This window comes from Vigna unguiculata, chromosome 9 (genome assembly GCF_004118075.2).
Source record: "Vigna unguiculata cultivar IT97K-499-35 chromosome 9, ASM411807v1, whole genome shotgun sequence".
NCBI lineage: Eukaryota > Viridiplantae > Streptophyta > Magnoliopsida > Fabales > Fabaceae > Vigna > Vigna unguiculata.
The window spans coordinates 41,157,221-41,183,201 of NC_040287.1; the positions used below are offsets into that span (position 1 = coordinate 41,157,221).

A 25,981-nucleotide genomic window follows, 5' to 3' on the forward strand; every position below is an offset into this window, starting at 1 on the left:
GTACAAATTGAATAAAAAGTAAGGCATCATGAATCATGCTATTAAAAGAACCCCCAGCTAATCAAAGTCGGATTCAGTTGTGGACCTTCTCTGATTAGCCATTTCTAAATGCATCCATGTTATATTTATAAAAGGTATGATCTGACATGTCTAGAACATTAAATGCACTAAACTATGTGAACCCCAAAACCATTAACATCATAGGTGATTCAACCTTTTTATTTTTTAATACAACTTCTTCACAGACATTAGTTTTCACAAAGTAAAATATACTTTAACCTATTTTTAATTATTTATTTTTAATTCATTATTTCAATCATCATTAAATCATTATATCATTAAAAAAAATTAAAATTAATAATTTAATAATAATCTAAATAATAAATTAAAAATAAGTTAAAAAAAATAAATTAAAATATTATTTTCCTTTCACAAACATCGGTTTCCCATATAAATCATTTTATTGTAAATGAAAAAAAATCGTTTTCCTGACAGGGTGTTTTTGTTATTTTTTCTACAAAACACTGCTCGAATTCAATTCCACAAGGGACCAATTCTAACCAGTTTTTTTCTTTTCCTTTTAATTTTAAGAAATTAAATAATTTTTAAAAACTGTTATTTTGTTAAATTTTTAAATTATTGATTAATTTATTAAAACTAATATTGGTGAATTAATTTCTAACTTGGTTATATTTTCATTTTTTTAATTTTCAAAATTTTTAAAAATAAAGAAAAAATATATAATTTTACTGTAGAGACAGGGTAAAATATATATAATTTTGTAAATAAAAAATGATAAAATTTTTAAATAAGAGACTGTAACTTTCTGTTAAAAATATTTTATCTCAAAAAAAAAAAAACTAAAATATATACCAAAGTGTATACTTTTTTCATAGATTTTAATAAATTTTGTAAAATGAAAATTTTAAAATATAAAAAATATAGAAATTTTAATATAAATTATTAAAATAGAAAAATATAATTTCTTTTATTGTTATTATGGTAGATGGAAACAAAAATTGGATAGATTTAAAAACATGGACTACTACATATAAAATATAAAATGAATAAGAATACAATTTAAATTTTAAATTACCTAGTTAATGAATTAAATTTTAAATCATTTAAAAAATGAAAATTGATGTCATATGTAGTAACAAAAATTTTCATAGTTCTCAATTGAAGATTTTGTTAATATATTTTGTAGTCCCAGATCGTTTAGAAGTAAAAACCAAATACATCTTCTTTTTTCAACTCTTGAGATATTTTTTAAGTACAAAATGAATTTTAGGTTCTAAGGCAAATAATATTGATCTTAATGAAAACATTTATAATTTAAAGAGTAATTAATTGTTGTAGTTAAACATTGACTTAATATTAATGTATTGGGAAATTGCCTGTCACTTATAGGGCCCGAAGATCTAAAGCTTTGTATAATAATCCACTAATTTTCTTGAACAGTCAAAGAAACACATAACAGTTGACACAACAGATAGACTTACACCTAATCCTGTTACACATGGGAATCACTTTACTTTATTACAACCCACATGGCTGCTAAAATAATTAGTATAAAAGTCGTATTTGACTTCATAATTTCATAATTTCAACATGGTTCAATTAACAATAATTAAAATATGACTTCAATGAAAATAAATCCATATCTTGAAATGAACGCACCTTTTGGTTTCACTATTTATACTCTAACAAGAAGCCCACACCATAGTCCCATAATCAACCATCCAACAAAAAAAATTCTTCAATACGATGATGGCGTACCTCGAAAACCCTCTCACGCAGTACACAGTACCACTTACCATCTCATTCTTCTGCCTGTTCTTATTTCTCTTCGTTTTTTCATCTCTGTCCAGAAAACACAAAAACCACAGCGCAGCAACGAGAAAACCACCACCAGAAGCAAGTGGCGCGTGGCCTTTGATTGGCCACCTCCACCTCTTAGGGGGGTCGAAACCGCCGCACGTTACTTTGGGACAGATGGCGGACAAATACGGCCCAATCTTCACCTTGCGTCTGGGAGCTCACAAAACGCTGGTTGTGAGCAACTGGGAAATGGCCAAAGAGTGCTTTACCGTCAACGACAGAGCGTTCGCTACCCGTCCCAAATCCATGGCCTTTGAAGTGTTGGGCTACAACTATTCCATGATTGGGTTCAGCCCCTACGGTTCTTACTGGCGCCATGTGCGCAAAATCGCCACGCTGGAGCTCCTCTCTTCGCACCGCTTAGACACGCTGCACCACGTGATGGATGCCGAAGTGAAAGCAGCAATGAAAGAGAGTTACAATCTGTGGTTGAAGAAGAAAGACGGCGGTTCCGAAATGATGAGGTGGTTTGGGGACATAACGTTGAACATTATGTTCCGAACGGTGGTAGGAAAACGTTTAGCTAGTGACGGCGGTGACGGCGGTGTGAATGCAGATAACGAACGGCTCCGAAAAGCATTGAGAGAGTTGTTTGATCTGAGCGGTTCATTCGCGGTGTCCGACTCTCTGCCGTATTTGAGATGGTTGGATTTGGGTGGTGTCGAGAAGAAGATGAAGAGAACGGCGAAAGAGTTAGAAGGGTTTGTTCAGATTTGGCTTGAAGAACACAAACGCAACAGAGGTTGTGATTTAGGTGAAGGGAAACATAACCAGGACCTGATGGACGTGCTTCTTGGGCTTGCCGAAAAGGGTGAAGATTTTGATGGTCATGACCCTGACACCACAATCAAAGCTACATGTCTGGTAAGTGCCATCACCCTGACACCACAATTATGTATTTTTTATTCTAAAAATAGGTGCAATTTTCAATTTTTTTTATCCAACATAATACGTACATATTAAAATTATTTAAACGTTAATAACACATACAAGTATGATAAGAAAAATAACAATAAATACAAAAGTAATATTTCTCACTTTTCTATTTTGTAGGCTTTAATTTTGGCTGGTTCAGATACCACAACAGGAACATTGGTATGGGCTCTCTCTTTACTTCTGAATAATCGTGAGATCCTAAAAAAAGTGGTTCATGAATTAGATACAGAAGTTGGGAGTGAAAGAATGGTAGAGATGTCAGATTTGAAGAAGCTAAAGTATCTTCATGCTATCATCAAGGAAACACTGCGTTTATACCCAGTTGCACCGCTTAGTGTACCACACGAGTCCATGGAAGATTGCACAGTGGGTGGATATCATATAGCATCTGGCACACGTCTTTTGACTAATATTTCAAAGCTTCATCGAGATCCCTCTGTATATCCAAATCCTCTTGAATTTGATCCAGAGAGATTCCTAACAACCCACAAGGAAGTGGACTTTAAGGGTCAACATTTTGAGTTGATTCCATTCGGTGCAGGTAGAAGAATGTGTCCTGGACTATCATTTAGTCTTCAAGTGATGCCACTGGCACTTGGTACCTTACTGCACGGGTTTGATATTGCAACTATTGATGGAGGAGCTGTTGATATGGTTGAACAGATTGGCTTAACCAACATCAGAGCCTCTCCCCTCCAAGTCACTCTTACTCCACGTCTATCTTCTTGTATTTATGATAAAACATTTAAACACTGAAAGATTATGGAGAGAAAAATGATATATGAATAATAAACTAGCATATGTAGCTATTGAAAATGTATAAGGAGTTGATTTTAATCATACAAAAACACGAATAAATAATTATGATTGTTTTAACTAATTTTGAATTTACTATTTACTTACATTTAAGATCTTTTCATGTTCTTATCTCTTGGTATTATGACTATTTACATTAGTAAGAAGTTTATAATTACAAATGTAAACAAATTGACTATAGAGTTCAGTGTTTTTCGTTGAGTGAAAATAAATAAATAATATATAAGAAAAAAAAATAGTGGTGACATGGTAACATATTTTATATGAATTCTCTATTTATTCATTTGCTTCAAATATTGTAGTTGATTTACTTTTCAATCAAAATTCAATCATACAATATTATAAAGCGTTTATTTTTCATTGTTTCATTTATTCTATATTTAGTTAGATTATTGGATTATGGTATCTATTATCAGGGCGACTCAATGATTTGGGAGGTCTAAAGCAAACTTAAAAAATGAGGCATTTCATTTAAAATTTATTTTTTGTGCTTTTTTATGCAAAGTTATTTATTAAATTGTCATAATTAATTTCATTTAATATTTCTTTCTCAATAGATAATATGACTAATCCATTTAATCTTTTTTGAGACATTGTTGATCTTAAATAAATTTTTAATATCTTTAGCTTTAAGAAACTCCTTTCGGCGAAAACAACTAACACTAAAATTGTTAATATTATTCTATAAGTTATATATATTTGAAAAAAAATGTATTTTTTTTATATAATTAAGAGTGTCAATTGGTTTATGATTTTCCAAACCTATAATTTTCCATAAGATATTTAATTCTTAAATTAGATCAAATCCATCAATATCCGATGAATTATCATGTTTTAAAGATTTTTTAAGGTTTAAGCATTTTTATTTTAAAAATGAATTATCTAAAAACTGTAATACACAAGACATTTGTTCTTTTTTGTTTATAGTTTTTTTGTTATGCAATTAAAGTCTAAATTCTTCTTTTCTTTTGAATTTTTAAATAGCATGATTCAAATTTTCTAGTTGACATATCACTACAAAAAATCATGTATGTTATGACAATTTTAATATGACGGTTGTTTAAAACTGTCACTTTTTACATTATAATATGACATTTGAACAACTGTTACATTTTACGAGTAAAATATGGCAATTTACGGTAAAATATGACGTTTTAAATGTCATTTTTTAATTAATGTTGATACTTTCCCTATCACTTTTTACTTACCCTCTCGGTGCTTAAAATTTGTCGACTTTTAACCTTGCCTCCCACAATTGTTTTTCCTGCACCTCTTTCCTGCTCACCAAACCTTCTCAGAAACGCTTCACTCCAAACCCACATTTCCAAATTCACATTTTGTAGACTTAGTCATTGACGACCTCCCCTCCATAGTCGCCACTAGTGCCGCCCCTTCCTCTACCTCACCCACGTCGGAACCCTAAACATTGACTTCTTCTCCAGCAACAATGACGGTGACCACTCCCTATTCGGCTGCATCTATAAATCCCCCGCCAATGCCACCCTTCTCGCCCTCTTCCCTTTCACCTACCTCCACCTTCTATACTATCTTCATCTTATCACTGATGTTAGAGTTAGGGTTTCTCAATTCATCCGCTCAGGAACTACCTTCAACACCCGAGGATTGTTTTCCCTATCGTCGTCGCAGGAGAAGCTAAACAATAATGCAGGAAGAAGGGCATGGATTTGCATTTTTTTCGTGAAGGGGATCGTGGTGGGTCGTCAGGACACAACGACACAATTTTTTCTTGTGAGTTTCCTCTTCATTTCCTATGAATATATGAATTAGAAGGCACTTATGAAGCAATGATGATGTCAATGTATAATCAAGCCTTCTGGATACTGGGTTTAGTTTTTGTTTTTCTTGTGCAGTTAGGGAAAAGTTCTTCACTTTCTGTTGAGGCATAATACGAATACCATTTGAAAAGTAGAAGAAAGCACAACTATATTTAAACATCTGCATACATAAACTCAAATATATCCTTTGGAACATAAAGGGAGTGCCCTAAAGAGACAACTCTGTAGTGAGTAATTATGTTGAATCCACAAAATACACATTCTAAAGGTTTGAATTTCTACCCAATTATTATGTGTTGAATCTTATGTTTTATGCTTTTTATAGTTAATGCATTTTTTTTTTCAAATTATACTGTTGTATGAGGTAAGGAAGAACAAGTTTGTTGAGATTCTTCCTATTAACGTTGGTTGTTTAGGTGTTTGCACTTATTCTAAGAGAAAGCATGCTCGGGGTTGACTAGGAAGTTATACAATTTATAGCCTTATAAGTAATATGACAGTAATTTATAATGTGTGTTCATGTTCCTTTTCTATTTCAGTTTGCTTATGTGTGTATGTATGTATTAATTTGGTAGGCTTGCAGGTTGGGTGTGTAAAGAGATATGGCTTATTGTATGAATTTCAATTAATTTGACTTCCCATTTCCTTTTCAAAAGGTGGTGTGACAAAGACCCTTATTCATACAAGTGTTTATGGATAGATATATCACATGCTAAACTTTTCTTTCTTTTCTTCTCTTCTTTGTTTCTTATATATATATATATATATATATATATATATATATATATATATATATATATAAGAGTCATATGTATATAACTTCTAAAGAATTTACTATTGTTTTGTGCAGATACGCAGTCTGTGAGAAAGAATGTTAACTAAAGAAAGGTTAGTTTTCATAACTATATATGTTCTGCTTCTCAATGAGGTAGTTTATGCTACCTGCATATTCCCTATTTCAAAAGCTTGAAAAATAACAAAAGGTATGCATTTCAATTCTCATAAAGTTTTGGGTTTTTCACGTGATTTCTTAATTCTTTCTTGTATGACCTATACATTGAGAATCTTATTATGTTAATTAGATGTTGATGAGATTATATATGTAGTGTAATAAAACTAAATACTTAGCAACTTTTTTCCTTAATTCCATAAAGAGACCGTGTTATATTTAATCTGATAATGTTAAATTAGTATATTCAAATGCTAACCTTGTTTGGTTATGGTGCGTGTAGGGGTATTGCCTCACCATTTTCAATGTCTAAAAGTTCATATTTCAAAATGAGAAATACTAGCAACTCACCCATATCTAACACTTCTCTTGAATTTGTTAAAATTTGTTTTATACTCTTATGAAAAGTTATATTTTAAAGGATTTAAGGTCCATATGTTAAATGTCGTAGTTGTTTGTTATGTTTTTTTAGCCAAATATGATGTTTAAGAAGATAAAATGCTTAAAACTTATAAAATACATTTTTGACATTTATTTTATATGTGTGCAGAATATATATATATATATATATATATATATATATATATATATATATATATATATATATATATATATATATATAATTTTATATTTGTTTTGAATGAATATTTTGGTTAACTAATTATTTTAGTTAACTATTTCATTTAATTGTTTTGAGAATAGAACATCTTTATTTAATTATTTTGGCATTTAATTGTATGGATCTCTTAATTTATTTGAATTTCACTTATTCATATGTATTTATATTCTTTCTTCATTGTAGGCACCAAATGTTAGAAGTGGTGTGCCATCTCCACACGATATATGAAGATCAAGTGGTGGAAGCAAAACAACTTAGAATTAGCATTGCAAGTTTTATAATTGTCTTATGAAATTTTAATGTTTTTTTGGATGATTGAATATTTTTGTACTTTGGTGTAATTATATTATGTTGGTAATAAAATAATTTAGTCTATTAATTTCTTTTTTTTATAGTAATATAATTTTTTATATATTTTAAATTATCATCAAAAATAAATTATATTAAATTATGAAAGTATGGTGGAAAATAATAAATAATTAAATATTAAAATTATGACATTTGATAATGACGTAATTTATCTGGTGACAATTAAAAAAGTCATAATATAATAATAATAGTGTCAGTTTAAAGTGTCGTTTTTCACATTATATTTTTCATCCAGTAAAATATTACGTCAGCTTTAACTGACGCTTTTTGCCTCTTTAAACAGTCACTTTATACATTGTATAAAATAACGGTTGTTGCGGCGGTTCATCTATAACCGTCGTATTATACTTTGTGACGGCAAGAATTACGACATTTCAAGAAACCGTCGCTCAAGTAAATAACGACAGTTAAAAATGACGTAAATTACAAAAATAAACGTCGGTATTTACTTGTTTTTTTGTAGTATATATATATATATATATATATATATATATATATATATATATATTATATGAAATAAAAAAATATAATATATAAAACACTACTAAAGATAAATATATAAAATAAATGGATTAAAACAATAAAACTTGGTTCTGATTGTTAAGAAGATAAACTCGATGGTAGACATGTAGTATCTTGAAGTCTTAAGTCTCAACTTTTTAATAAACTTGCAAAGTTGTTTGTTTTAAGATTAATCATTAATAAAAATAATTATAAAAATATTGTTTTTCTAAACTCGATAGTAAGTCTTTTTTTTTCCTATACTTGAATTATCTTTCTACAAAAAAAAAATCAACTTTGAATTATGTTCTAATTAATCTATTATTCACCAAAAGATTAAACCATAATCTAATTAATAGTTTTGTAAAAAAAATTCAGTTTCTCCTAAAATATATATGCAAAAAAAAACTCTCAACCTATAAATATAAAAGTACCGACAAACAAATCTAAGCAAAATAAGCACATTTCTAATTCTAATACAAATCCAAAACAGAATAAAAATAACAACAACACAAATAGAAAAAAAAAACATACAAATTGCCAGTATTTTTGTTTTTTTTAAGTATTTTTTATGATATTGTTGCCCCAAGCTATGGGCACATGCGAACAAGAACAACATCCATGTGACGCTATATGATATGAAAGTTCAGTATAAGGCAATTAGATATGGCAAATAAACTCGTTTCCGTGGATATTGCCCGAACTCGTCCCTGTTTTGATGGGGAATTCCTGCATTGACTGGGTATGGGTATGGATATAGGGAATCCTCGATTTTTCAATTGGGTATGGAGATGGGGATGGAGATGGGAATGTCAATATCCTGCCATAATACCTGTCCCCGTCATATCTCCATCCTCGTTTAAATTATTAAAATATTCACAATTAATTAAGTAATATATATATATATATATATATATATATATATATATATATATATATACTTTCTATTCTTTATTTCTTTTAATTATTTTGTTTGTTATGAAACCCATTCCCATATCCAATATATTTTTTATCTTATCATAACTTTTATGTAATTATGTTAAAATGATGTATGTTAATTAAAAAAAAAAATATTTCTAACATTTGAATATTTCTATTATTTTTTAATATTTTTATTTCATGTATATTTTCCTTTCACATGAGAATGTTTAATACTCTCAATTTAAGTGTTTAATAACATAAATATTTCATTTACTAGGTAATATAAAAAAACAATTTTTTACTTATTATTATTAATTTTTGTTTCATTTGAAGAACTCTTTTGTTTCGCTAAGACAATTTTTTTTATTTCTTAACCATTGAGTATATATGTTGATATTTAAAAAGTTTTCTTAGATCTCTAAAATATGTTTCATCTTATCATACCCTTAATTATACATTTGTTTTCCTTTGTATGATTTCTTTCAATACTCTCCAAATTGTTTATAAGACACACATTTGTTAATTTTTTAATATTTTTATTTTTTGTTTATTTTTATTGTGTAGAATACTATTTCGATATATTTTATCTATTTATTTTTTATTTTCTAACTCATCACAATCATACTTTAATTTTTTCACTATAATTGTTTAAATAATTTTTAGTTGCTACAATATAAAAATTTAATTAGTTGCCATGAATATTTTTTATTACTATCCAACATATATTGGAGTTCAAAAGATACAAGATCTATGTTAAAATTTTATTATTATGTTTATTATTTGTTCTTTGCATCATTTTGATCAAATAATGTATTATAACTTTTCTTAGTGTATAAAAAAGAGATCTGTTATAATTTAAAAAATTGAAGTAAACAAACATTTAAAATATATTTTAATTTGAATATTTTTTCCTTTTATATTTTTTTAAAAATATTTTTAAATTTTATCAACTAGGTTTCATTAATGTTTGCAAATTTAATAAATGTTTTGGTTCTCATGAAATTTTATTTAATATTCTAATCTAAAATGTAAACAATTATAATTTATTTCAAAGTATTTGATATTGAAGAAACAATCATCCTTCTAATATTGAATATTTGATAATATTATGGTTTACTTTACCGTAGTTTTTTATTATTTTATAAAAATTAATTAAAATTAATATTAAAGTAGTAAAAAAAATGGGTACGAGTATGGGTATGAGATTATACCTGTTACCCGGTGGGGATGGGGATGGGGATGAGACAAAAGTTTGATACTCGTTAGGTTTAGGTATGAGGATGAGGATGAATTTTTTTTACGGGGATGAGTATGGGATAACGAAACCTGTCTCCGCCCTGCCCCGTTGTCATCCCTGAAGGCAATGACAACTTTTTTTTCCTTTTTTTATCCTAAAATAGTCCATACTTCAACTGATGGAAAAAACAACAACACAAAAAATATATTAGAAAATATAGCAAATATAATTTCCTTTAATTTGCAAGAATCTACGAGGAACAACTATCAAAGAACAACAATAATAAATCACAACAATCATAAATAAAGACACAAAAAGATTTTAATGTAAAAAACTCCTCAAATCAAGAGTAAAAATCATGAGTCGTCCAGACTAAAGAAATAACTCCATTATGATCAACAAGAGTACAAATGAGTCTTAATCAATTGCATAAATATGTGCTAACACCCAACCAAATAGTAAAGCAACAAAGCTTACAAATAGAGAAGAACAAAGAGAAGAAAAACTATAAAATCATTGTTGTAATGCAAAATTAATTTCTCTCAACTCAGACCTATTATCGACAATTTGATCAATCGGAATGGAGAACAATGTATTTCGAACCTGTTGTAAAATTTTCAGCACGATCCAACGGTTAACGAATCCTCAATACCTAATTTACGGTGAAAGCTTAGTAAAAAATATGAACAATTTTTTTCCTTTATCTCTCACTCTCAATGTGCTAGAGTTTTGAGTGAATTTTGACTCTTCTTTTTTGTCTCTCTTTTTATTTTCCAGTCCCCTCCACTAGGTTAAATCTCTCGTTTTATTTTCTAATCCCCCTCGACTGGGTTAAGTATCTCTTTTTATTTTCTAATCCCCTCCACTTAGTGAGCCCGATACCACCAACCAATCAAGACTATTGAATAAAAAGGGTTAAATTATGGAGCATTTTCTTGCACGAAAGTTAAAGTCTACCTGTTGAGGGTGAATTTCATTATTTAAGGAGAATAAGTGACGACTTTCAAGTGTTAAAACATAAAAAACGATGTGTCCACAATCGCACCCATTATATAATATACAACCACTTTATAGTCGTAGTATATTTTATTTTATTTTATTTTAAAAGACAATAGTTGATCTTAATTTAATATTATAGTATTGAAAAGAGATTATAGTTTAGTTATTTAGGAAAAAAAAATATTTAAATATGATTTTTCTAGAATCACGGTTTTTGAAGAGTTAGTTATTCATTATAGGAAATATTTTTTTTAAATATATTAAATCTTAAACTTCAATATATTTTAATCCTCAAATTTTAAGAAATTAAAAATCATATTTTAATTACAATTCCAATATGTTTCAATTCACATTCTTAAAGTTGAGGTTAATAATTAAAGTATGGTACATAATAAAAAAATAACACATTTTGAAACGTACTTTTCTAATAGTATTGTTTAAAAAATGTTGATCTATTTTAATACATTTTTTTAAATCTTCCCACAGGTAAAAGTTCTTGTTATTTTAACCCTATTCGGTATATATATATAACAATGATATGTTAAAAACCAAATTTTGACAACTTTTTCTTACAACTTGAGGTGTCATCTTTTAATTGGTTTAGAAATATTAAAAAATGAAAAAATGAAGAATGAAAGACCATTTAAAAGATGACACATCAAGTTGTAAGAGAAAGTTATAAAAATTTAATTGTTAAAATCATTTTCCTTTAATTGAACCAGCGTAAACACATGCACGATAGTGCCTGTGTATGCATTTTTTAAATATGCGTGATATCATAGTAGTATGTGATAATATTGTAATGTTATTAAGTAGTTAATATATAAACTAAAATGATATTTATTAAAAATAAAGTAAAATATATCAGAACAAATGAAAGAATAACCATTGATAAATAAAGAAGAAGAGAAGAAGCAGAGATAGTCGATTTTATAAAAAACTTGTAAAAGTAACGATCAATTTTAAAAAATTTAAAAAATTATTATATTTAAAGGGTAAAATTGGTATTTTAAAATGTGGACACAAAGGAGAATCATCTTTATATTATTACTAGCTTAAACACAGGAACTATCATGCCTTTGTGTACGCATTTTTTGTATTATATTAATAATTAATGATATTATAATGTTATTAAGTTAATAAACAAAATAAAAGTATATTTATAAAAAATAAAGTGAAATGTATGGAGAAAATATGAAAAAAATAACTGTTGATGAATAGTAGAAGAAAAAAGAAGAAGAAGATAAGTAAATAGTTTTACAAAAACGTGTAAAATGTTTAAAAATTTAATAAATAATTAAATTGTAAAGGGTAAAATTGAAATTATAAAATATGGAAAAAAAGAGAGAATTTATATATATATATATATATATATATATATATATATATAGTTATATAGTTATAGATTATTTGATATCCAATTTCGTGAATAAGTTATTCCGGTTAGAATGGGTTATGTAAGGAAACATCCTCATCCACATGTCTCCTTATCATCAATTCTTTCAACTCACCCGTTCATCTGTTTTTATTATCATCAATTTGGATCAAGAAAAAAATTTCTCCAGCAACGATAAGGCAATTGAATGCACTCAACCAGATGATTCTAAAAGTGATACTTTGAATTATAATTCTATTCAATTTCGTTTTGTCAGTTTCTGTATTCATGATCTGCCATGAAGCCGACGCCATAGCCCCATAATCAGACACACCAACGAAAAAATCTTCAACAACATGGACCACGAAAACCCTCTCTCGAACTACACAGTATCACTTACCTTCTCATTCTTCTGCCTTTTGTTATTTCTCTTCATCCTATCGTCCATTTCTAGAAACCTCAAAAACCATAGTGCAGCAACAAGAAAAGCACCGCCAGAAGCAAGTGGCGCATGGCCTTTGATTGGTCACCTCCACCTCTTAGGGGGATCGGAACCGCCACACGTTACGCTGGGCCACATGGCGGACAAATACGGCCCCATCTTCTCCTTGCGTCTGGGAGCTCACAAAACGCTGGTTGTTAGCGATTGGAAAATGGCCAAAGAGTGTTTTACCGTCAACGACAGAGCGTTCGCTAACCGTCCAAAATCCATGACCTTTGAAGTGTTGGGCTACAACTCCTCCCTCATTGCGTTCATCCCTTACGGTTCTTACTGGCGCCAGGTACGGAAAATCGCCACACTGGAGCTCCTCTCTTCTCGCCGCATAGAGACGCTGAAGCACGTGATGGAAGCCGAAGTGAAAGCATCTATGAGAGAGACTTATAAATTGTGGTTGAAGGAGAAAAACGGCTGTTCCGAAATGAAGAAGTGGTTTGGGAACATAGCGTTGAACATTATGTTCCGAACGGTGGTAGGAAAACGTTTTGTTAGTGACGGCGATGTGAGTGAAGAGAACGAAAGGCTCCGAATGGCATTCAGGGAGTTTTTGGATCTCGGCGGTTCATTTGCTATCTCCGACTGTCTGCCTTATTTGAGATGGTTGGATTTGGACGGTAAAGAGAAGAAAATGAAGAGAACGGCGAAAGAGATAGATGGGTTTGTTCAGATTTGGCTTGAAGAACACAAACGCAACAGGGATTGTGGTTCAGGCGAACGGAAACATAGCCATGACCTGATGGACGTGCTTCTTGGACTTGTTGAAGAGGGTGAAGACTTTGATGGTCACGACTTAGACACCACAATCAAAGCTATGTGTCTGGTACGTGTCAACTTTGAGTTTGTTACTACCTCTCCTCTTTATTTGTCAAAAGAAAAATTATAATCAATCTTTGATTCTAACAGAATAGGATGTTTGTTTTGTTTTCCGTTATCCAACATAATACAACATATTTAGATTATTTAAAAATTAATAACAACTATGATAAAAAATAAAATAAAATATGTTCTTAAAATTTTAAATGATTTTTTTTTTTTATTAAAGTTATGAACACTTTCTTACGTTTTTCATTATTGATAGATAAATGTAAAAGGTTATTTCACTTTTGTATTTTGTAGGCTTTAATTTTGGCAGGTTCAGATACCACAACAGGAACATTGGCATGGGCTCTCTCTTTACTTCTCAATAATCGTGAAATTCTAAAAAAGTCATTCATGAAATAGATACAGAAATTGGGAGTAAAAAAATGATAGATGTATCAGATTTGAAGAAATTGAAGTATCTTGAATCTATCATCAAGGAAACACTACGTTTATACCCAGCTGCACCGCTTAGTGTACCACACGAGTCCATGGAAGATTGCATAGTGGGTGGATACGATGTAGCATCTGGCACACGTCTTTTGACTAATCTTTCAAAAATTCATAGGGATCCATCTTTATATCCAAACCCCCTTGAATTTTGTCCGGAAAGATTCTTAACAAGTGAGAAGGAGGTGGATGTGAGGGGTCAACATTTTGAGTTGATTCCATTTGGAGCAGGTAGAAGAATGTGTCCTGGGACATCTTTCGGTCTCCAAGTGATGCAACTCACACTTGCTACCTTATTGCATGGGTTTGATATTGCAACCAATGACGGTGGAGCTGTTGATATGGTTGAACAGATTGGCTTTACCAATATCAGAGCATCTCCCCTACAAGTCATTCTTACTCCGCGTCTATCTTCTCATTTTTATGATCAACTCTAAACGCTAAATGATGTTCGAGAGTCATAGAATATAGCATGTCATGTATGAATAATTAGCTTCAGAAGCATATCGGGTTGTGAAAGGAGTTAATTTTAATCATACAAAATAAGTGTACACAATCTCTATTCATAAAAATTCATATGTAAAGTAGGTGTCCTAAAGTTCTTAATTGGGAGATGTACTCTTTTGTCATTAAAGCATTAGACTTACTCTAACTTACATAAATAATTAACATAATTTTCAATTCAAAACTTAATAGTGTGTTTGCTTTGAGAGATTTACCGTTTTAGAAGATGTATAAGGATTGATGAACCTTGTTTGCTACTAAGGATTATAGCTAATTTGTATAGATGAATTTGAGAGAAAATTAAATATTTTTATCCTTACTTGAATGAAAATATTAGAAGAGTAAGATAGTTTAATAAATACGCATTTATTTAAATACTCATTAGCTTCTTCTTTTTTTCATTCTAACTTAACAAATATGTTTTTACTTGATAAAAATAATAATAATAATAACATTGACAATATAATAATAATGATTAAGTTGTCAACTATACATACAACTTCATTTTTTTATATAAAAAAAAATTACTTCTCTTATTAATTTAAATAACATGTCATTACTTATAGGATGACAATGCGGGCCGGTCTGGCCTGTTTAAGCCCGGTCCGCATAAGGCTTGCACATCGCGGGCTTGTCTACCCCGCCCGCACAAATTATGCAGGTTGCAATCACTATTTCATCCCGCACATCACTTGACCCGGAGGCCTGCGGACTAGTCTACTTTATATATACATATATATATATATATATATATATATATATATATATATATATATATATATATATATATATATATTATTATTTTTTTAAATTCTTATGATAAAACTTTTAATGTTTAAAATTGGAAAACTTTAAGAAATTCACAAAATTAAGTAAAGACTTTGGGAAGTTAGATGATAAATTGATAATTCAACATTTTCATCATATTCATATTATGATATACCCAATGTATTCTTTAAATTTTAGCATATTTTAAAAACATAATACTTGTCTTTTCCAATTATACAAGAGTTTGGAACATTAATGTAAAAGTTCATAAAAAAAGTAACTAATATACACAAGTGCAATTTTTTTTATAGGGATTTGTGGGCCGACCGCACGAGTTGCAAGTTTATGTAAATTGGACTACTTTGAACCTACAAATACATTATCCTAACCCGTCCCGTATTTTTTTTACGAGCCTGTAGACCAATCCGACGAGCCAGACCTATATTATGATCCCTACTCAGTAAAGTCTTCATTGCCATGAATCATTTCTTTCCGTGTTTATCGAATTTGTATTCTAGTGATACAACTTTTTGTTTTTAAGTTGTACGAGACTGGTATGATTTGTCCATATCAATATTTTTTTTAATTGTTTATTTTTTTTTATTAAAAATGTGTATTACACCATGTAAAAAAAAAAAAAACTGATAATTTTTAATTAATAAATTTGTGAAATTAATTCAATAACTCATCACTCCACTTCCATAATTATATTTACCTTACTTATACCAAAACAAGAAAACAAGAACATCCTTTCCCATCATATCCCGGATAATCCACCATAGAAAAGAAGAACATCCTCCATCACCATGGACATGGAAAATCTATTCTCCCTGTCAACAGGGTTATTTACCATCTTCTTCGGCCTCCTCTCACTTCTGTTTCTTCGTTCATCCATGTTGAGAAGGCGCAGAACCGGCACAGGTGAAACTAGAGAAGCACCACCAGAAGTAAGTGGTGCCTGGCCATTGATTGGGCATCTTCACCTTCTAAGTGGGTCAAAAGCACCTCACATCACGTTGGGAAACATGGCAGACAAATATGGCCCCATCTTCACCTTGCGCCTTGGTGTTCACAGAAACCTTATTGTGAGCAATTGCGAAATGGCGAAACAGTGTTTTACCGTCAACGACAAAGCGTTTGCTAATCGTCCTAAAACTTTAGCCTTTGAAGTGTTGGGCTACAACTTTGCCATGGTGGGTTTCAGCCCCTACGGTTCTTATTGGCGTCACATACGTAAGATTCTCACGCAGGAGCTCCTCTCCACGCAAAGGGTCGACGAGCTGAACCACGTGATGGAATCAGAGGTGAAGGTAACGATGAAAGAGAATTACGATATTTGGCAGAAGAGGAAAAGTAATGGTTCCGAAAAAGCAACAACTGAGATGAAGAAATGGTTTGCGGACATAGCGTTAAACATCGTGTTCAGAGCGATGTTAGGAAAACGTTTTGTTGGTGAAAATGATAGTGAGAACGAACGGATCCGAAAGATACTGAATGACTACATTCATCTGGCTGGGTCATTCACTGTGTCTGATGCACTGCCATATTTGAGATGGTTGGATTTGGATGGAGAAGAAAAGAAAATGAAGAAGACGATTAAAGAGTTAGATGGGTTGGCTCAAGTTTGGCTGGAACAACACAAACGCAACAGGAAAAGTGATTCCGGTAACGAAGATTAGGACGCGCTTCTTGGGCTTGTTGAGGACGGTGAAGAGTTTGAAGGTCGTGACGTCGACACCACAATCAAAGCGACAGTCCTGGTATGCATTATCAGCATTCATTTTTTTCCTATGTGGGCCTTCATTTTATCCTAGTACCCACATGCGTCAAAATCATTTTTCTGTCGTTTCGTGCTTTAGCTTTCCCTTCTTTTCTTTTTTTATTTTCAACATTATATATGTGCAGATGATTCTTTTTTAAACAAATATAGAAACATAAACATGATTATTTCTAACTTGAAATAGTTTTTAAAATTTAATAAAAAATGATAGACTAAAAAGATTATTTGGTTAATAAACTATATAGATAAGGGACGGTTGAAAAGAATTTTTTTGGAATAGTTGTTAATAATGAACTTGCACTTAAAATTTCTAAATATAATTTAAAAATAAAGTAAAATATCCAGTATATAAGATTAAAAGTATGTGTCTATAACTCAATGAAGATGAGATAACTCTTAAAACACTTTCTTTAAAAATAATTTTTAAGATATTTTATATCCAAGAAATTTGTAAACACTGAATTGATCTGAGTAACAACGAACTTGATCTTATCAAACAAGTCAGTTCGTATACTCAATAATAGTAATATAGTAAAAAACACACACGCGCGCGCGCGCACACACACATATATATATATATATATATATATATATATATATATATATATATATATATGAAAAATCAATATTAACGTAGAAGAGAAATATGTGTGAAAGATAGTCATTCTTTCAATCGTCAATTAGCTCTGTTTAACCTTTTTATCACCTAGTTTAATAAGATTTAGTGTTTATTTGGTGATTTAGTGTTTATTGGTGATGCACCATCTAAAAATAATTATTTTTTATTTATCATGCATGTTCTTGAATAAAATATGAAAAATAAATTTTTGACAATTAAATTTTGACAATTTTTTCTCATAACATGACGTGGCATATTTTAAGTGGTTGTTCATCTTTGCATTTACTCATTTCTCTATATTTCAAAACCACTTAAAATATGATACTTCATGTTATAAGATAAAGTTGTCAAGATTTAGTAGTCAAAATATCATTCTCCATAAAATATATAGATACTATCAAGAGAAGTAAACTATATATTAGCCACACTCAGTAGTTTGAAATTAGTGAAATAAACACAATTTTTATTGTAATAAGACATATTTTAGAAAATTGGAGCTAGCAAACAAATCATTTAATTTAATGCATCTGATGGTTATTTCACACTAGGTTATCCATGACCATTGCCTTTAACCTTGTTAAAAATAAAAAATCTCATCTAGTTTGGGAAGTGCAAGAATGTCCACATAAAAGAAATCGTAAGTAAAATAACCACTTACATTGTATATATTCATACAATTTAAATTCATGTACATCAATCTTTTTCACCGTCTCAATTATGAGAGAGAAGTATACAAATATGACAAGCATTGAATTAATGTATTTTGTAGGGTACACTATTAGCTGCGACAGACACTACCACGGGAACTTTGACTTGGGCTCTCGCGTTACTTGTCAACAACCCTGAAATCTTAAACAAGGCAATTGAAGAATTGGACAGAGAAATTGGAAAGGGAAAAATGGTAGATATATCAGATTTGAAGAAGTTAGATTACATGCGCTGTATCATAATGGAAACCCTACGCTTGTATCCACCTGCACCGCTTAATTTGATCCACGAGTCCACGGAAGACTGCATTGTGGGTGGATTTCACGTGCCAAAAGGGACACGTCTATTGACTAATATTTCAAAACTTCAACGTGATCCCTTCATATATCCTCAACCATTGGAGTTTCTTCCAGAGAGATTCTTAACAACACACAAGAACGTGGACGTGAAAGGGCAACATTTTGAACTCATTCCATTTGGTGCTGGTAGAAGAATGTGTTCTGGCTTATACTTTGGTTTTCAAGTAATGCAGTTAACACTTGCAACTCTGTTGCATGGATTTCACATCGCAACACCTGATGGAAAACCTGTCGACATGCTCGAACGAGTTGGACTAACCAACATCAAGGCTTCTCCTCTTCAAGCCATTCTTACACCACGTCTTTTGTCCAATATTTATCATCAAATTTAAATGTTATCGTTCAAAGTTCCACGCGTTAATCAGTGATACAATCAATTTAAAATATAAAAATTGATGTAAACATTATCTTATAAAGTTTTGTGCATTGAGTTATATTTAAAGTCGACTTTTTAGTATAATATCAGAGTCTCGAGTTAAAATAGACTGATGCTTTTATTTTTTCATCCAGAAGAAGTAAGAGACCGATGAAAGAAAGATTGATCCAAAGAAATAAAAATAAAAAAATCAGTATTTATTTGAATTCAAAGTTTCGGTGATATTAGATTAAGTTAGATTTAAAATTTATTTCTTAATATGATATCAGACTTAAGCTTTAAGTCTATCATAATGAAATTTGATGTTTGTTGAAACTATTTTGAAAAATATGTTTAAATGAGAAGAATCGAAGAAAGATTGACACAGAAAAAAACATAAAATCGTGGTTTGATCTGCGTTTATTTGAATTCAAAGTTTTAGTGGTGTGTGGTGGTGTTTTCTCCACCACACCATACGGTATTGGAAAACGGCATTTGCAAACAAGAACAGCATCCATGTGATGCCAGATTGAAGGTTCAGCATAAGCCAATAACAGCTTTTGGTTTCTTCTTTTATCCTCAAATGGTCCATACTCCTACCAATCAAAAATGTTGAATATCTCTTTCGTCAAGATCGCCAAATCTACTTGTCTGAGAAAAGTCTATAAAATATTTAATTTTATTTTATCATAATCATTAGACAATGGGTCACACTTACGATATTCACCACTTCCGTGTAGAAAAGTCCATTGGTGCGTTTGTACTGAGCTTTGAATCTTCTATAGAGAAAAAAAAACAAACTAGGTTAAATTATGGAGCATTTTCTTGAGCGGAAGTTAAAATCTACTTGTTGAGGTTACATGAAAACGATATCTTGACAATCATGCCCACTACATACGACCACTTTATTAGTGATAAATATATTTTAGGATTAAATATATTATTGGTTTTTTAACTTTGAGTGAAAATTAAAATTAGTTTTTCATCCAAACTTTGACACAATTTGATCTCTCAACTTTAAAACTGCGTGAATTTAGTTCTTTTAACAAACTTTTGTTAAGTTTATTTGACGTTTCAAACGCATTTCATGATAGTTTCTTAGCTAATGTTGAAGTCAAAATATGTTAAACTGTATAGACAACTCAAATGTTATCATGCGTATAAAATATTAAATAAACTTAACAAAATTTGTTTAAAATGACTAAATTCACACAATTCTAAAGTTAGAGAACTAAACTGGATCAAAGTTTTGAAGATAGACGAATTTTAATTCTCACCGAAAGTTGAGGGACTAAAAACATATTTATTCCTATATTTTATTTCATTATTAGAAAGATATTATAATTTAATTATTTAGAAAAAAAATATGAAGTTATCATTTTTCTAAAAGCACTTGTAGAATATTTAGTTCTTCATGAAATAATTTTCTTAGTATATTCGAACTGCGAACAGGCCAATAAATAAGCCTGATGAGTGTGCACAACGTCCGAATACTGTCACAAGATGTTTTGTTTCTTTTGAAATTGGAAATACTTATAGGAAGATATTAAAAACCAAATTGTCAAACAAAGTTCGAAAGATGTTAGGATATACAACTCTGAACCACAAAATGCATACTCTCATTCATTTCTTTCTGACAAATATATAATTTTTCGGGTTTTTATTTTTATATGTCATTTTTCCCATGGAGTGATAAAAAATGATAGAATAAATAATTCTAATAAAATTAGGATATACAAGTCTGAACCAAAAAATACATACTCTAAATTTATTTCTTTTCTGACAAATATTTATTTTTTCGGGTTTTTAACTTATATGTCATTTTTTCCATGGAGTGATAGAAAATGATAGAATAAATAATTATAACAAAATAATAATAGTCATAATTGTTTTTATCTGGTAGTGTTTTTGAAATAAAAGAAAAAAAGGTTGTTCATTAGATAATACTAAAATACAATCATATGAAAATGAGTAAGAACAATAGTAAATATTGAAATGAATTTGTATTTTAAATCTTTTTAATATTAAATATATTAAGATATTATTGTTAGAGATAATCATCATATTTTTAACATATTTAACGTATTATTTAAAAAATATCTGAAAAGGTAAAGAGAGAAAATTATAATAAAAATGCTAAGGGAACACAAATTTATATCCGACATTCCAAGTGTATATAAATTGTCTTATATTTTTACTTTTAAACATGAGATTTTATATATATATATATATATATATATATATATATATATATATATATATATAAATAAAATATTAATCAAGTTTTAAGAGGGAATTTATGTTTGAAATGATAAATAATAATATTAATATTAATATTGTTTTTTAATAGATAAAAAGATAATAAAGAAAAGAAAAATTATGTTTTAACAAAGTTTGTTTGACAAACTTTTGACTATAAGAACACCTTAATAGAAGAGATAAAGGTTTGATGTAAATTTGAAATAGAAAAAAAAATGTTTTGTATATTAAAAAGTAAACTTTGTAAAAAAGAATTTCAAAGTATCATAATTCTAAAAGAAACCTTCAATTCACATTTTTAAAAGTTAACTTAAATAATTAGAATATGGTTTTTATGAAAATAAAATCACATTGTGAAATGCACTTTTCTAACAGTGTTGTTTAAAAAAATTGACTAATTTTATTGAAAGTTTCATATTAAATAAAAATAAGACAATTTTATTATATATAAGTAAAATAAGATAATTTCATTATATTATATATAACTAGAATACAAATTTTATTTTACAAAATAATTTTGTAAGAAATTAAGTTAGATTTTAAAAAATCTCATTCTTAAGATGATATAAAGACTAGATTTAGATAAAAAAAAAAAACAATCAACATGCTTTAGAAAAGTACTGTTACTTTTAATATGGTGCCATAAACTTAAATCGGTCTACAACAGAGTTTGTATTATATATTAGGTTTGCGAAGGATTATAACAAAAAAAATAGCTGCATATTTTGATAACTATTTTTTTATATAGTCCTCTTAAACTTATTTTATTATTTTTTTCTTGAATAATATAATTTATATTTTAATTAAGGTTTAAATACCTTTTTGGTCCTCATTTTCGTAGTGTTTGTTGCGGATGGTCCTTATTTTGACAGCCTCTTCTCAGCAACCTTCAATGACTTCTCCAAATCATTAATCTGCCTCATTTATGTCATGATGATGACATCCTTTTCATCAACACCACCATTTAAAAAAGTTGCAGCCACATTATTGGAACCACCACTCTGTAAATTAATAAACCAAAAATTAAAACCAATTTATTATTAACACGAAAATAAAAACAGATTGTACCCAAAATTTTCTACCAATATTCTTTGGAGTTCTTGCCATCCTCAGAGCTACCATCTCTTCACAGCTACAACTCGGGGTTAATCCATTTCTCGTTGAACCACCAACAGTGCATGAAGATTGGGACCGTAACATACCTATATAATGAGATTGCAGGAAAAAGAAAATTGCAGCAACACCAATTGGGAATGGAGGAACAAGATTGTCAAAACTCACCAACTGCCCAAACATTCCTTACCAAAACCCTAACTACCACACTTGTACAGTACACGTAACACACCCTAATACAAACCGTGTCACATGTACAATGTTCCGTTAATGATTTAAACGGCGTTACAAAAAAGAACCAAATAAAACACAAATTGCGAAAATAAGGACCATTTTAAACATTCAGTAAAAATGATGACCATTTTAAACATTCTGTCAGAATAAGGACCATCCGCAACAAACACTACAAAAAATGAGGACCAAAAAGATATTTAAGCCTTTAATTAAATATTCAAATTTCGTAATTAATGTATTTTGGAAAAAATGGGTTGTGTAAAGAAGCATCCTAATCCACATGTGTCGTTATCAACAATTGTTTCAACTATCTGTTTTTATCATCACCAATTTGGATCAAGAAAAATATTTCCACACATAAATAAGACAATTGAATGCACTCAACCAGATGATTATAAAAGTTATACTTTGAGTTGTAATTTTATTCAAGTTCCTCTTTTTAGTTTCAGTACATACACTGCCATGAAGCCAACACCATAACCCCATAATCAAACACCTACGAAAAACTCTTCAACAACATGTACCACGAAAACCCTCTCTCGAAGTACACAGTGCCACTTACCATCTCATTCTTCTGCCTGTTCTTATTTCTCTTCATTGTTTCGTCCATTTCCAGAAAGCTCAAAAACCACAGTGCAGCAACAAGAAAAGCACCGCCAGAAGCAAGTGGCGCATGGCCTTTGATTGGTCACCTCCACCTCTTAGGGGGCTCGGAACCGCCACACGTTACGTTGGGCCACATGGCGGACAGATACGGCCCCGTCTTCTCCTTGCGTCTGGGAGCTTACAAAACGCTGGTTGTGAGCGATTGGGAAATGGCCAAAGAGTGCTTTACCGTCAACGACAAAGCGTTCGCTAACCGTCCAAAATCCATGAGTTTTGAAGTGTTGGGCTACAACTGTTCCATGATGGGGTTCAGCCCCTACGGTTCTTACTGGCGCCAGATGCGCAAAATCGCCACACTGGAGCTCCTCTCTTCTCGCCGCATAGAGACACTGAAGCACGTGATGGTAGCCGAAGTGAAAGCATCTATGAGAGAGACTTATAAATTGTGGCTGAAGGAGGAAAACAGTTGTTCCGAAATGAAGAAGTGGTTTGGGAACATAGCGTTGAACATTATGTTCCGAACGGTGGTAGGAATACGTTTTGTTAGTGACGGCGGCGCCAATGAAGAGAACGAACGGCTCCGAAAGGCATTCAGGGAGTTTATTGATCTGGGCGGTTCATTCGCGGTGTCTGACTCTCTGCCCTATTTGAGATGGTTGGATTTGGATGGTAAAGAGAAGAAAATGAAGAGAACGGCGAAAGAGTTAGATGGGTTTGTTCAGAGTACGCTTGAAGAACACAAACGCAACCGGGATTGTGGTTCAGGTGAACGGAAACATGGCCAGGACCTGATGGATGTGCTTCTTGGGCTTGTTGAAGAGGGTGAAGAGTTTGAAGGTCATGACCCTGACACCACGATCAAAGCTACGTGCCTGGTACGTGTCAACTTTTAGTTTGGTACTGCCGCTCTTCCTTATTCTAATAGAACGATGGTTCTGTACTTTTCCGTTTTCTTTATCCAACACAATACGTACATATTCAGATTATTTAAAAACAAACAACGTATACAAGTACAATAAAAAAAAAATAGCATTATCCAACAATATTTTTCTCTTTTCTCATTATTAATTAGTAGTAGATAAAGGTAAGAGATTTTTCTGACTTTTGTATTTTGTAGGCTTTAATTTTGGCTGGTTCAGATACCACAACAGGAACATTGACATGGGCACTATCTTTACTTCTCAATAATCGTGAAATTCTAAAAAAATAATCCATGAATTAGATTCAGAAGTTGGGAGCGAAAGGAAAGTAGAGATGTCAGATTTGAAGAAGCTAAAGTATCTTGATGCTATCATCAAAGAAACGCTACGTTTATACCCAGCTGCGCCACTTAATTTGCCACACGAGTCCATGGAAGATTGCACAGTGGGTGGATATGATGTAGCATCTGGAACACGTCTTTTGACTAATATTTCAAAACTTCAAAGAGATCCATCTTTATATCCAAATCCACATGAATTTTATCCGGAAAGATTCTTAACAAGTGAGAAGGAGGTGGATGTGAGGGGTCAACATTTTGAGCTGATTCCATTTGGAGCAGGTAGAAGAATGTGTCCTGGGACATCTTTCGGTCTCCAAGTGATGCAACTCACACTTGCTACCTTATTGCATGGGTTTGATATTGCAACCAATGACGGTGGACCTGTCGATATGGTTGAACAGATTGGCTTTACCAATACCAGAGCTTCTCCCCTCCAAGTCATTCTTACTCCGCGTTTATCTTCTCATATTTATGATCAAATTTAAACGCTAAATGGCGTTAGAGAGATGTAGAATATAGCATGTCATATAAGAATAAGCTTTACAACTATATCGGGCTGGTAAAAGTGTGTAAAGAGTTAATTTTAATTGTACAATACATGTATAAATAATCTCAATTAATAATAACAAATTGATCATATGTAAAGTAAGTATGCTTAAGTTATTATCAGGTGATACTTCTTTTGTTATAAGAGCATTAGTCCTACTCTAACTTATATAAGAGATTGATACCATTTTCAACCCAAACTTTTAAAGCAATTGGTTTATGAATTTTTTTTTTCGTATGATGTTTAATTTTCTATTTTTTACTCAATATGATAAAGTTATATATCATATATTGGATAGTTAGATCCATTAATTGATGCATATTTTCTTAGGTTTGATTAACAAAATTATCCCAATAGGCACGAGATTATTCATAACCATGACTAAATTAGGATTTCAACTAAAATAAATTTAATTAAGAATGGTGTACCTATATTTAAATAGGACTAATTAGTTAGATGGTTCAGTTTGATGGAAATATGTTAATTTGGTCCCCTCTTTTAAAAACATTTTAATTGGGTCTCAAATTTTGAAAATATTTCAATTAGATCCTTTTCAAAAAAATTACTAACGACATTAACGACGTGACACATTTCAATATGTGGTTTTTTTAGTTTTTTGTAGTGTGACACGTGTCATGTGTGTGGACTATATTAAAACAAAA

The 25,981-nt window shown here is 30.5% G+C and overlaps 1 protein-coding gene and 3 pseudogenes across 1 annotated transcript; all 4 read left to right on the forward strand.

Annotated features, from left to right (window-relative positions):
* Positions 1-1,694: 1,694 nt before the first annotated feature.
* LOC114162436 (cytochrome P450 CYP82D47-like) lies at positions 1,695-3,633 on the forward strand. The gene is made up of 2 exons (XM_028046325.1): positions 1,695-2,745; positions 2,935-3,633. The coding sequence occupies exons 1-2, from the start codon at positions 1,768-1,770 to the stop codon at positions 3,571-3,573; spliced, it is 1,617 nt and encodes a 538-aa protein (XP_027902126.1). The 5' UTR covers positions 1,695-1,767; the 3' UTR covers positions 3,574-3,633.
* Positions 3,634-12,457: 8,824 nt separating this feature from the next.
* On the forward strand, positions 12,458-14,840 carry LOC114162567 (annotated as a pseudogene).
* A 1,294-nt stretch (positions 14,841-16,134) lies between these two features.
* On the forward strand, positions 16,135-19,404 carry LOC114162604 (annotated as a pseudogene).
* Positions 19,405-23,287: 3,883 nt separating this feature from the next.
* Positions 23,288-25,458, forward strand: LOC114162664 (annotated as a pseudogene).
* Positions 25,459-25,981: the final 523 nt, after the last annotated feature.

Excerpts from the sequence above, each read along its gene's own strand:
- LOC114162436 (XM_028046325.1), top strand. The coding sequence starts at position 1,768 with ATGATGGCGTACCTCGAAAACCCTCTCACGCAGTACACAGTACCACTT. Across the intron at positions 2,746-2,934 it reads CAATCAAAGCTACATGTCTG|GCTTTAATTTTGGCTGGTTC; the intron begins GTAAGTGCCATC and ends TCTATTTTGTAG.